The following is a 15,000-nucleotide window of genomic DNA, read 5'->3' on the forward strand; positions in this document are numbered from 1 at the left end:
TGGCTTAATTGTAACACCCTGTTACATCTAACCCCGCTGTGTCGTGTTTTCCTCAAAACTGGCTAGCATTCAGTGTGTGTATTTAGATCTTTCAAAATGATTTCATCTTTTAGCCTAAAACAGGGTAATCAAAACAATGCAAGATTTTACTAATTTTGGCTTTGATTGGTCGGAAGTCAAAAACTGTTAATAAAAGCTGAATGTCAAAAAATTGACAAATTAAAGTTACAAACCTAAACCCAATGCTTATATATTAAATGTGAGCTTATAGACCCTTTTAAAACTAAAATATTGATACTAACACCTAGGAAACTTAAATATTGATTTAACATTTAACTCACGGCCCAAATATCTTATTTTACACCTTGGATATTTCTTAAAAAAAAAAAAAGTAACTATAATTTGAACTTTAATTTGTAAACTTGATATATTTTGCAGTTTTAAGTACATGTTAAAATGTTTGAAGTACTATGTTTAATGACAATAATTATTTTTAAATACAATTTTTTCGACTATAATAAAAATTACTTTTATACTGCAAAAATCCTGTGTTTCTCATCCAAATTTCGCCAAACTTTTTCAATAATTGGCAGGAAGACGTCTGCCGACACAGTGGTGAAAAAACCTTGGAAGCATGCCATGATTAACCCTGAGCAAATACCTTAAAACTCTGTGTTACGTTTAACCCCACGTTACTTTGTGCCCTGTGATCCCCTATTGACCTTATTCTTCAGTGTGGATGTGTGCTCGTTTTGCGATTGTTTTAGAACTTCTGATTCAGTTTCCTGTATGAAAAATGACTAAAATAATAAATGGCAGAAAACAATCAAAATACTTGCTCTGCAAACAAGTGTGTTCATGACTATATAGACAAAAAATAATAATATGATAAAAATAATATCAGTTTGCAGCTTAACGAGCTGTTCTTAACGTCTAAAAATGAATGGAAGTGAATGAGATCAGAAATCTCGAGCCAAAGAGATTCAAATGGCTGAACAAGCTTGTACATGATGAATAGGGTCAATAATACAATATTAATAATACCGACACATATACAGTACAGTACAGCTGAAGGGAAAATTATCCTTTGAAATTTCAATGCCCTTAATAGATTATCAAGTGATGTTTAACTAATAAATGTTTTGATCATTTTTAGATAGTTAATCAAATTTAGTTAATAAGTAGGTTTTTAGTTTTTCATTTTCTTAAACGTATAACTTTTAATAACTAATTGACCTTTTCTTTGCCATGATGACTACATAATATATACTAACTTTTCTTATACTAATATTCAGCTTTAAAGTGCAATGTTATATATAATAACATATTATATATATATATATATATATATATATATATATATATATATATATATATATATATATATATATATATATATATATATATACACACACATTTAAATTAAGGGGGCTAATTATATTTAACCTTAAAAATAAAATAAAAATAAATAAAATAAAAATGGATACAGTATTTCATACAGTACGTCACAACTTAACAAAAAATGTTAAAAAGAATTAACAGGAGGGCTAACATATAAAGTATATATAATAATAATAATATATATTTGTAAAATATTGAAATAATATTTTGTATTTTTAACTGTTATAAAAATGTATAAATGGGGACACAGTGCCCTAGTGCTTAGCACTGTCACCTGACAGCAAAAAGGTCGCTGGTTTGAGCCCCGGCTTGGTCATTTGGCATTTCAGTGTGGAGTTCATGTTCTCCCCGTGTTCGTGTGGGTTCCCTGTGGGTGCCTCTATTTCGCCCACAGTCCAAAGACATGCAGTATGGGTGAATTGAATAAGCTAAATTAGCCGTAGAGCATGAGTGTGAATGCAAGAGTGTATGGGTGTTTCCGCTGTGTAAAACATATGCTGGGTATATTGACAGTTCATTCCGCAGTGGTGACCCCTGATTAATAAAGGGACTAAGCCAAAAAGAGAATGAATGAATGAAAGAATAATGACTTATACATGTGAAAGCACATGTATTTATTAAAAATAACAAACATACAATTCGAATAAGCACAATTCATGTTTAATAAATGCATGTTTACCTATGAATTATACAAAATAAAAATAAAAAACAATCATCTTTTCTAATCTGAATGACAACTCTGCATCCCCACATAAATGCAGGAACTGAATTACCAATGTTAAATCAATTTTGAATGTTGCACAACCCTGCCGGAGGCTATTGTAATGGTGCCTCATTGTTGTACTCTTGTTTTGTTATGACAGTGTCACTCCTGAAGAACCTGAAACACGCCAACATCGTAACGCTGCATGACATCATCCACACGGACCGATGCCTCACTCTTGTATTTGAGTACCTGGTAAGCCATGCTTTTCTTCTCAATGCTATGAAAACAGTAGCAGGCTTTAACTGAGATCTTATGCCAACCTGTCCATCCCAAGATGCTTTGTTACACTGGGTGGAGTGGAATTTAAAGTATTTTCCACTTTATCAATTATGCAAGCAACCATACAACTAGTGCTGGGCGATATGACAAATATATAATAAAAATACATATCTTTTAAACTCATATTTTTAATAAGAAACTATACAATATTATATTTGTGCATATACATTAGATTAGTCAGTACTGAAGCCAAATCTGGAGCTTATCTAACAAGATAACTTATGATAATGGTCCAAAAACTAGTACACCCACATTTATATGTTATAGAAAAATATTAAATACAAATTTAAAAGAGAAAAAAAATCAAGAAAAGAAAAAATTAAAAATAGAAAAAATTAAAAATTTAGTTGAAATTTTGTAGGTTCAGGTTGTAATTTATTTTTTATTTTGCTTGAATTTAATTGTATTATCTTTCAATTTCTAAATACGTTTGGTGCCTAAAATATTATTTTAATAAATATATCTGCTTAATAAATCTGTTTTGTTTAAATGCACCAAAATACACTAAGAAACGGATAAAAAAATCATCTTCAAAATGGGGTGCACTTAATTATGGTGAGCACTGTAAGTCATCTCTTATTCAGATAACATACATATATCACAATACAATACCTTTTATTTAAATGCAATCAAGTAGTAGTTTAAATATTGACCACATGTAAAATATTGTATTTTTTTACATTTTAAAATACTGTTTATACTCAAAAATGTATTTTTTATGTACTATTTATTTATAAACTATTTATTTATAATATTTCTCACTTTATTTAGAACTTTAGGGCGAATGTTTGATTAAAAGGTAAAAATATAAAATGAAAATATTAATAAAACACTTATCAAAAACTAATGATAAAAAAATAATAAAATGCAAATTGTACACGTTCTCTCACGATGTTGTTATTCATGTTTCTGTCTGCATCTCTGTATATATATATGTACATACGTACGTACATACATACATACTATATATATATACATACATGCTATATATATACATACATGCTATATATATACATACATACTATATATATATATATATATATATATATATATATATATATATATATATATATATATGGATATATAAATAAATAAATATATATATATATATATATATATATATATATATATATATATATATATATATATATATATATATAAACACACATACATACATACATACACACATGCATACATGCATACATACATGCATACATGCATACATGCATACATACATACATACATACATACATGCACACATACATACATACATACATAAACACATACATACTTACATAAACACATACATACATGCATACATACATGCATACATACATACATACATACATACATACATACATACATACATACATACATACATACATACACACATACATACATAAACACATACATACATGCATACATACATACATACATACATACATACATACATACATACATACATACATACATACATACATACATACACACATGCATACATACATACATACATACACACATACATACACACACACATACATACATACACACATACATACATACATACATACATACATACATACATACATACATACATACATACATAAACACATACATACATACATAAATACATACATACATACTTACATACATACATACATACATACATACCTACATACATACCTACATACATACATACATACATACATACATACATACATACATACATACATACATACATACATACATACCATAGCAAAAGGGTGAAGATCTTTTTCAGACTGGGGGTTCATGGCCCTTTAAATTTGTCTCAAATAATTTTGTTAAAAGATTGTGACTAAATTGTGAATTGTGAGATTACCATTTCTATTAGTATTACTTTCTTTTCTAAATTGCTTTTAAAAGTACATCTCAAATCACTTTACACAGAAGAAGATGAACGTTTTAAAAATAATGATTACATTTTTATTTTTGGGTGAACCATCCTTTAAAGGTGGCTTAAGAATCCCCAGCAACTAATGCATTATAGTAATCAATTCTGGATAAAACAAAGGTGACAAAAAAACCTCATCACTTTTAATAAGTTTTAACTGCATCTCTAGCATGAAGTCTGAATATCTTCATATTGCACAGGATTACATACAAATGTGACTTGACCAATTTATTTTAAATATGGTTATGATGTAAAACTGTTTTTTTGCAGGACAGTGACTTAAAGCAGTACCTCGACAACTGTGGAAACCTAATGAGCATGCACAACGTTAAGGTAACAAACACTGTGCTGTTTTTCCAAGCCCTATCTACACAGCAGCTACCTTCTAAGACAGCATCCTAATGTAGGATAGCACAAGAGAGACGTGACTCACAATTGATTCCGATTGAGTGTGACATGTTGACATGATGCTAAAATAACAACACGTTTTCAGTGACAAGCAATTTGTTAATCGATTATGAACACAACGCTACTCGACAGCAAGATCCAATCACAGCCAATCATAAGACTGCGTTTAAATTAACAATTATGGTCTGCAGGATTTTGCACCAATGAGATTCCAGTGGGCGGGGCTTTCCAGAGAAGCAACTGAGATACTAATGAGATCTCATTTAGCAGACACGGGGAAAGAAATTAGAGTATTGGGAACTCATAATTGACTAATTAGTTTGTTTAAATGACTAATAAGTCAATTTATTAAAGAAAATGACATATGAATTAGGTATAGATCTCTGGATGACATTTTAAACACTGATTAAAAGCATCTAATGACTTGGAAATAGCCCATATGTTTTATGATAATTGGGAATTTAAACTGGGGGGGAAAGCTAATTGCTTTTTGCATGTCACTTTATCAAATCGTACAGAAATTTAATGCTGAGCTAACTGCAAAAAGTGCAAACATTATCTATATAAACAGCAAAATCCTGAGTATCATTTACTCCGTTCAGAGAGTATTTGGTCACTCTTCAAATAAGAGCAAACAGATTGAAAATAAGTAAAGCTGCCGTTTGTGGTGTTGCTTAATGATCCTCTGCTTAGATTTTGAGACATTCAGTCTATCATATTTCAGCTGATTTAATCTAAGCAGGGTTTCTACAGATTTTATCAAGTCAAATTCAAGACTTTTTAAGACCTTTTTAAGACCATTTTAAGGCCATGATGAATGAAATTCCAAGGCTAAATGACAAATATTTTTTTAATGACCAAGTTAAAAACTTAAAATAACATTAAAAAAATGTTATTTTAGTGCCATAATTAAGCCATATTAATAAGTAAATAAAGTTATTAAATAAACGTTTCTTGAAACTTTTATTGAAATATATTGTTAGTGATTGGAAGAGTGTTTGGCACAATTGGGTATAGCTTCACATGGACAAAGGAATATTAGGACCCGTTTAAAATGATTGAAGACCTACAACACTATAATTCAGTGGATTTAAGACTTTCTAAGGCCTAATTTTGTTTTTTGAAATTTAGGACATTAAGGCCCAGTTTCACAAACAGGGCTTAGATTAAGCTAGGACTAAGCCTTATTTAAATTAGGCTATTTAAGCCACATTTATAGAAAATAGCGTTGGAAAAATTATATTTCTGGTGTGCACTTGGAGCAAAAAAAATTACTTCTGGTGGATTTACAAAAACAAAACTGCAAGACTGCAAAAAAAAAAAAAAAAAAATTTAGCTCCTGGGAGGTGTTTGGCACTCACCAGAAATATATACAGGGCTACATTTTTTATAGAATGAGCCTGGGTTGAAAACATGCAACAGTAAGTAAATACATTGAAGAGTAAAATACCTCAAAAATTGTTTTGTTTAAGTTCATTTTACGTACAGTAAGTAGTTTGAACAAGCCACAAAAATAATTTTTGAGTAAAAAAATGATAGTTATATTTTTTTCAATTGAATTCAAATGATACTTTTTAACCCAATGGTTTGGTTTGTCAATATTTGACCCACTATTGGGTTACAACAACCAAGCATTTTTTTATAGTGTAATAAACTCAATAAATCCAAAGAAACCATAAATTCAAGTGGTCTACACTAAAAAAAAATACTTTTGCTGTTTGTTAAAACTAATTATTTAAAATGAGCTGAAACAACAATTCTTGAGCATTTGTGGACAACTTAGGGTGCTTTCACACCTGCCTTATTTAGTTCGGTTGAATGGGACTAGAGTTGATTTTCTCTTTTGGTGCAGTTTGTTTGGGCAGGTGTGAATGTAGCAATCGTACTCGAGTTCGCACCAATAGCAGACCAGAAAAGCATACAGAGACTTCATTGAAGAGATGGTCACAGAATGCTTTTAAATGAACCCTGGAGCGGTAATATACAGTATAATAGCGTTGGTAATATTTCTGGAAGATGACCATGTCGCAGGTCTCGAAATGTATAGTTTGTCTAAAGTGATGTATACAAACTATATATACTGTATGTATGTATACTATGAGCAGGGATACAATCAGCCAGCGCAGTCGTACCTCCAAAGTAAAAAGCAAAATTTTGTCTCTGCCGGTTTGTTTACTTGAGGGAGTTCATTGGCATTTTCCCGAATGTTAATTCTGACCAATCGATAAGCAGTTCAGGAAATACGTTCAATAACATCTTGCCAATAAGCAATGTGAATTTCGTCACATGACTGCATTTTGGTTCTTTTCAACTGGTTCAGGCCAAAGCAATCAGTGTGGTGTGAAAAGGACCCAAAGACGGTAGAAAACGCGACACTGTATCATGTATTGCCCTTGGTCCGGACCAAATGAACCGAAGATGTGAAAGCCCCCCTATATGCTTTATCTTCGATCCACTTAAATTTGTAAAATTTATTTAGTTAACTTCATTTGTGTTGGTACAGCATGAAGGAATGGTGTGGAGCCCAGCCTATTTACAGTGTATAACCACCAGTACTTGTTAATATTCATAAAACAACAGTGATTTTAGCTTTACGCTTTTAGTTTATCTAACAACAAGAACCCTGCCGAGTTAAAAATACAGCTGGATCTGTTTTTAATCATCAAAACATTTTTTTTTTTTTTTTTTGCATGCATTCAGGGATCTGCAATGGATACATACGATGTTGCCTTAAAAAACAGACATCACACATAGCAGCTGCCTACATTTTGGATGCAATAAAATGCTGTCTTTGTTGCTAGTTCAAGTTTCAGAAAGCACTAACATCCGCCTCTCGGTCCTTGTAGATATTTATGTTCCAGCTCCTTCGCGGTTTATCATATTGTCATAAGAGGAAGATTCTCCACCGGGACCTGAAGCCTCAGAATCTGCTCATTAATGACAAGGGAGAACTCAAGCTGGCAGACTTTGGTGAGGCTTTTTTCCCCTGAATATTCACAGATGCGTTTACTTTGGTGTGCCGTACAAAGACTATCTGGCTTGTTTTTTTAGCGCATTACCCAGCAGCGCTTTCCCATGTGACTCCCCATTTTAGTTCAGCTCTGATTCTGGGTTACCCGGCAACGTTTGTTCATCGCTGTAATCTAGCTGTGTTATCTTTGCTTGTTAAGGTTTGGCCAGAGCGAAATCGGTCCCGACAAAAACCTATTCGAACGAGGTGGTGACCTTGTGGTATCGACCCCCTGATGTTCTGCTGGGATCCACTGAATACTCCACACCCATAGACATGTGGTAAGAAGATTCTCCCATAATCCTCGGCTGGAAAACACTGAACATAATTGTGCTACAGTATGGCGCTGGTCACAGTGTGTATGTTACTATGTTATGAAAGCATACACTCAATACACTCAATACATGTGAATATGCAATGCTAAGACTATAAAAGAAAGTCAAATATAGGCCCTTAATATGATATTTAAAAAAAAAAACTAAAGCATATTTAGGCATTTTGCATGAGCCAGATTTAAAAGTCGGATTTTATCCATGTAAATTAATGTTTTAAAATTATAATTAGACACAAAAACATTGGGGATACGTTGAGTTACAATTCACACAATTAACAAACTATTAACTTTAAGACTTTTAGCTTGCTAAAATTTTAACTGTTCATAGTTATTAAGGTAGTAGCTGGGTATAGGTATTGGGAGGGATTAGGAAATGTAAAAGATAACTGATTTATTTGATCTTTGCCATGATGACAGTAAATAATATTTGACTAGATATTTTTCAAGACACTTCTATACAGCTTAAAGTGACATTTAAAGGCTTAACTAGATTAATTAGGTTAACTAGGCAGGTTAGGGTAATTAGGCAAGTTATTGTATAACAATGGTTTGTTCTGTAGACTATCGAAAAAATAAGGGGCTAATAATTTTGACCTTGAAATTGTGTTTTAAATTTTTTTTATTTTAGCCAAAATAAAACAAATAAGACTTATCAGACATACTGCAAAAGTTTCCTTGCTCTGTTAAACATCATTTGGGATGTAACATTAAAAAAATTCAAAGGGGGCTAAAAATTCTGACTTCAACTGTATATATAGAGCAGGGGTCACCAAACTTGTTCCTGGAGGGCCGGTGTCCTGCAGATTTTAGCTCCAACCCTAATCAAACACACCTGGACAAGCTAATCAAGGTCTCCCTAGGTATACTTGAATCATCCAGGCAGGTGTGTTGAGGCAAGCTGGAGCTAAATCCTGCAGGGACACCGGCCCTCCAGGACCGAGATTGATGACCCCTGATATAGAGAAAAAAGTGTTTCTACAGGTGGTTTGTTAAGCCCACTCACCTGTGTGAAGCACACTTTATAAATGCACAATGTTTTTGATTTGTTTTTTAAAGACATATGGAGTGACTTTAAGAAAGTGTCTGATGCAAATGTGCAAAACTGGTGCAAGTGTTGGTTAAAGAGTCAGAGAGATAAAAGAGTGTGTTTTCTACAGGTGGTTTGTCAAGCCCACTGTGTGAGGGACACTCAGAATTACTTATAAAAAGTTAATATTTTAATAATAGGCAGGTAATAAGCAGTAGAACCATGAATTGTGACTTAAAACGCCAGCCACATTAGTTCAATTTGTTTAACAATGCATTATTGAAGCATTTGCACGGATTAGATTTGAGTGAAATGTATTGTTGTTTTACTAAGAAGCATAAATATGCTCATTATGAAAACATATGCACTTAATGGGTTAAAAATTTTAAATTGTTTACATAAATTGTAAGAAATTGAGCAATTTAAATAAGAGAACTTGTGTGATTTAATTTAATTACATTTTATTTATTTATTTATTTAGCAACTAAATCAGGAATCAGTTTATTGTTATTTATAGATATAACTCCATAATAGATAGTGATATTATTTATATCTCTTTATTTGAATTATTTTTTTATCAGACTCAAATTTCCATAATTAAATGCATTTCTTGCGATGAATTATTTAAAACCGTTTCATCCGTAAAAAAAAAAAAAAAATTATATTAGATTAAATGTATGAAATTAGTTTACATTAGGTTTAATGGTGATAAAGAAATCACTGAATTATAACTATTGTATAAATCTCATTCTTAATAGTATGTTATTCTTATTTGTTAGTTACACATGACTGACATTAAATCAGTTTGGTAAATCTCTGTATTCCAAATGGATAAAATTGTCCAATTAAAACACAAAAATCTTAATATAAATATTACCTCAATATAGTCTCTACTTATATATATACATGTATGTAACTTATATATATGTATGTAACATATATATATATGTATGTATGTGTGTGTATATATATATATGTGTGTGTGTGTGTGTGTGTGTGTGTGTGTGTGTGTGTGTGTGTGTGTGTGTGTGTGTGTGTGTGTGTGTGTGTGTGTGTATATCCATTAATATATATTCAAGTCCTGATCAGGAGGTAATGTTTCGAAGTCTGAAACCGCGTGATCGGGCCCGATTTCCGATCATGTGATTAGATCTGGACGTACCTAATATTCTCAATATATCTCTAAATATTTATAATGAGAAATCTTCATTTGACTGAACATTTTTAGCTTTTACAGCTCTCAAGCACATTACATTTCACTCCATTTATTCATCACGTCACGTCAAAGGCTCTAAATGAATGGGTTCACCTAACCTTTTGCTTTTGGAGGGTTATGGGGAAGAAAACGAAAATCCCATTTATGAACTTTATGAACTAATACATCAAACTACCTTTTGATCATGCCAAAGAGCTCTTGACTGTTGCTCAGTCCTCCAGAAGAAACATTAAGTTAGAAAATTGAATTCTGTCTTTCCTGACACAACCTTTTAACGTCACCCGCGCTCCTCGGGCAACCTTGGATAGCTGACACGGACTCGGCGGCTTGCTTTTTTTTTAAAGCTAAGCCGCCCTGTTCGATAAAAAAAAAAACGCCGTTGTGTTTAATCCTTAGGATTAGTCCAGTGGGCTAATCAATCGGAGCGTGACAGCAGCCACATGTGTCTTTCCCGTATCTCCAGCTCACAGCTTTCCTGAAACTCCCCTCCAGTCGAGCACATGTCAAACTGTGACAGGAGACGCCATATCTAAAACATCTGTGACAGCCCTGATCTGATATATATTCAAATCAGGTCTGCTTGCTTCGTTTCAAAGCTTTAGCGTATAGAAGAACAGCACAGAAATTAAGATTTAAGATTAATAAGATGCTGCTGGTATCATATTTTCTTGTTGAGATTAATTGCTGAGACTTTCATAACGATATAAGGTATTATTGTGATATAGCAGCAAAAAAAAGATTAGTTTAACATAGCGATGCACAATATAATTTAAGCATGGATATCACAATGTGCGTTTCCGCAATAGTCAATCGCAGGATTAGGTTCATTATCAAATATTTAGCCGGCAGCTAGCTCTCTGCAACTCTCACATGGTCACCCAATGAAGCTAAGCAGGGCTGCGCCTGGTCAATACCTGGATGGGAGACCACATGGGATAGCTAGGTTGTTGCCGGAAGTGGTGTTAGTGAGACCAGCAGGGGGTGCTCAACCCCTGTATATTGATGGGACTGTCTTTCGGATGAGATGCTTAACCGAGCTCCCAACTCTCTGTGGTCATTAAAAATAGCAGGATGTTCTTCGAAAAAGGGTAGGGGTTTAACGCCGGCATTTGCCCAATGGCCTCTGTCCATTATGGCCTCCTAACCCTCCCCATATCATAATTGGCTTCATCACTCAGTCTCCTCCCTCTCCACCAATCAGCTGGTGTGCTATCTGACGTAATAATCTGCCATCAAGTCATCCCAAAAATGTCTAAAGCGCTTTGAGTGTCCAGAAAAGTGCTACATAAATTAATTATATTAAGATATAATTATTCTTATATGATTATTCTTTTAATTGTTTATAGAATGATAGCCATGTTGTCATGTGTTTGATTGTTCAATTTCTGTCCCTGAATACTGTTAGACTCCGCAGAAACCCAAAAACAGATTGTTTATTTAATTTTTTATCTCCGCTATGTTGTATTTATATATGCTTGTAAGTTTTTGTAATTATGCACATGCACTGCATAGAAAAAGACTTGATCCTCCCAACCTAAACAGATGAAATATTTTCAAATAGAGTGACTCAGCTCTTCTCAAACTGCAGTGAATTCTCAGATCTGTGAAATGATATTCATATTGCAATATATAATCGCAGGAAAACTAAAGTATGGCCCAACTGCAGCACTACTTTAACAGGTATTAGTGTACTTAGTTTAAGTACTTAGTGTTTTGCTTTATTATGAATGCACTTTTAGAGTAAATAAATGCTTTTCAAAAGCATCAAATGTTCATCTAACAGATATAAATTCACGTTTGTTCCAGAAGCCACAAGGCTTTATAAGCTTCAATTTTCAGCAATACGGAATATTTTTGTACGTTGTGTTTTTTAGCAGTATTATTATATTTTTGTTAAGGGTGTCAAAATTAATTGTTTGTTCGGTGTGCCGCAATGCAGACGAGGACAATTCGGTATTGGTTCAGTAATAATCATAACCGGCTATTGTGTAGTGAAATCATTTATGTCAAATGCTCTATATTGCGGTAGCTTTATATGGGGAGGGAGGCTTAAAACACTCCCACTACCTAAAAACACAGAAACTGTGCACAATTAACTGTGTGTGTGTGTTTGCTGGACAGTCTTTTACTGACACTTACAGCAGAAGCTCCTGTTTCACTATTATGGAGAAACTGAAAGTAAACTCCATCTCTCTCTCTCTCTGTGGACCTTTGACTTGCTTTCGTGAGGTAAAGTTTCCTCTCCTCTCGGCTGTTACATCGATACTTCTAGATACTGACACGAGCTTGTCTGCATAGCGTGTTTTCTCCTCCAAGTCTGTCATGGATCAGGTGTAATCGCCGCTGCCGTTTATCAATGTCACTCATCGGTGAACAGTGCCAGAGTGTTAGAGCCAGTCGCAGCCCTTTCTGTTGAGCATGTGACCAGTCATAGGGGTGTAAGAAAGAACTCGCTAGGCAGGGCACAGAAAGCAAGCGGGATATTTATATTTGTTTATCTGCTATAAATGCTCATGTAGTTCTGTGCATGTACTTGAGTTTTTAAAGGTACAGTTTATATATCTGACTGTTTGTATTAAAGGACAAAAATTTTTTTACAAATAGTTTATAAATATATTTATACATTTTAAAATAAAAATGTAAATATAAAACTGTTTATGGAAAGCACTGTCAATGCACCGAGATATCAAATTGAACCGAATCGATGGCATGATAATCATATCCGAATCGTGAGATCAGTGTAGGTTCACACCTCTAATTTTTGTATTATTATACATCAATTTTGTATTATTTTAACAAGTTATCATGAAGCATGCTGGGATGTGTAATTTAATATTCTTTTTCACATTGTTGTTGTTTTTTTGTTGCGTAATGATGTGACGACCCTGGCAGAATTAATAAAGTTCTTTAACTTAAAATTAAACTAATTAAATTGCAAAAGGATGATAAAGTGACACTTTACAATAAAGCCTCATTAGTAATCATTAGTTAATGCATTGAGATCCACCGTGAGAAAAAGCCATATCATAGTAATGCATTACAGTTAATTCGATAAATACAACTGAATTTTATTACTTATTAACTCCATTCAAGAATAATAATTATGACTTTAGCATTTAAACATGTTAATCTGGCCTACGAAATAAAACATTTTGTGACTATTATTAGGCTTTTCGTTGGGTAACTCTGAACAGTGAGCAGTAGACATGTGTTAACATCAAATTATTTAACAATTTAAAAACATTTATTAATGTTATGTGAATATATTTTCTTATAGTTAATGCCTAATAATCCATTAAATTCAAAAGTCATAATTTCGTAGGCCAGATTAACATGATAAAATGCTAATGTCTGAATATAAATCACCTATTGAGTCTTTAAGCATTTGGTGCTGTTATGAACAACCACCAATACAAAAATATGAATATTATTACAGACACTAAAGGTTTAAATAATATTAAGTATTCACAGTATTCTGAATTGCACACGATATCAATAATTTGCATGTTCATGATCCTGTTTTATTGAATTATTGATTATCTGGATAGGTCTAATCATAAGTGATGGATGTGTTGTTTCTTCCTTAAGGTACAGTTTTTCTGTTTATTTCTACATTTTTATGCATCCTATGATTTATTCATTTTATAACACTTCTCATAATTAGATTCATCATTATTTATTTATTTTTTCTTTTTAGCTGAAGCGTTTTGTTTTCTGTCATTATAGAAAAAGGCCACCTATTTCGGTTGAGGGAATGTTTACAATATAATCCTGTTGAATTTTCCCTGTACTGAACAAAAATTGCAACAAAAATAATCTTTCACAAAAATAAATAAATAAATGATGGATGTGTCTGTGTTTACAGGGGTGTGGGGTGTATCCTGTATGAAATGGCGACAGGGCGACCCATGTTTCCTGGATCAACTGTCAAAGAGGAACTACACCTGATATTTCGGCTCATGGGTAGGAGAAATGGTCACACTTAATATTCAGTTCTCGCTATTAACAAACCATTGGCATTAATGTCTGTGGTGTGAATAAGTGTTTGCCCTCTTTCTGATTTCTCATGCAAGCAAAACCATGTCGCTTTAAAATGAAGGTTTTCATTAATAAGGGAAAACAAAATAGAAAAGTACATGGCCCTGTCGGAAAAATAACCCCAAGAGCGCAACGACAACTCATGCAAAAGGTCACAAAATGCAGGCCTCACTTGTCTCAGTTTAAGTGAGTGTGAGTGTTCATGACTCCACCATAAGAGACAGGGTTTGCATGCCTCCAAGATGAAAGCCACTGCTTAACAAAAAGAACACTAATCTCAGTTTTGCAAGAAAACATCTTGATGATACACAAAACTTTTGTAAAAACACCCTGTAGACTGACGAGAGAAAACTGAGCTGCCGCTGACCGCATGGAGCTTCCAACATTTTTAAACATGCTATCCTTACATACACTACCGATTTGACTTTAAAATAACTATAGTCTCGCTTGAAAAACTCTTAAAACTTGATTTTGTGGCATAATTGAGTATTTTCCTAATTTTGCGGATTCCTGTCTGCTATTAACAGTCCTCATTGGTTTCCTGTGCAGCACATACTAGATATGGTAATTATAAACGTTTAGGAGAAG

The 15,000-nt window shown here is 33.0% G+C and overlaps 3 protein-coding genes across 8 annotated transcripts in view; 2 read left to right on the forward strand and 1 right to left on the reverse strand.

The window, feature by feature from the left end:
* sox13 (SRY-box transcription factor 13) overlaps nucleotides 1–15,000 on the forward strand; it is a 675,553-nt gene that overhangs the window by 622,751 nt on the left and 37,802 nt on the right. The gene's annotated exons all lie outside the window — the stretch shown is intronic.
* The window catches only part of blacat1 (BLACAT1 overlapping LEMD1 locus), a 272,886-nt gene that overhangs the window by 229,845 nt on the left and 28,041 nt on the right, over nucleotides 1–15,000 (reverse strand). The window lies entirely within an intron of this gene.
* cdk18 (cyclin dependent kinase 18) overlaps nucleotides 1–15,000 on the forward strand; it is a 149,540-nt gene that overhangs the window by 110,691 nt on the left and 23,849 nt on the right. For 2 of the 4 annotated variants that reach the window (XR_012387301.1, XM_001919300.8), the window contains exons 7-11: nucleotides 2,265–2,359; nucleotides 4,650–4,712; nucleotides 7,634–7,757; nucleotides 7,958–8,078; nucleotides 14,240–14,337. Coding sequence is in view for 1 of the 4 variants with exons in the window: in XM_001919300.8 (XP_001919335.2) it covers nucleotides 2,265–2,359; nucleotides 4,650–4,712; nucleotides 7,634–7,757; nucleotides 7,958–8,078; nucleotides 14,240–14,337 (501 nt within the window). In the remaining 3 variants the exon portion in view is untranslated. Of the gene's footprint in view, nucleotides 1–2,264; nucleotides 2,360–4,649; nucleotides 4,713–7,633; nucleotides 7,758–7,957; nucleotides 8,909–9,048; nucleotides 9,802–14,239; nucleotides 14,338–15,000 lie in introns of those variants that run through there. The other 2 variants (XR_012387302.1, XR_012387303.1) reach the window with 2 other exon arrangements.

The sequence above is a fragment of the Danio rerio genome, chromosome 11, assembly GCF_049306965.1.
Source record: "Danio rerio strain Tuebingen ecotype United States chromosome 11, GRCz12tu, whole genome shotgun sequence".
NCBI classification, from domain to species: domain Eukaryota; kingdom Metazoa; phylum Chordata; class Actinopteri; order Cypriniformes; family Danionidae; genus Danio; species Danio rerio.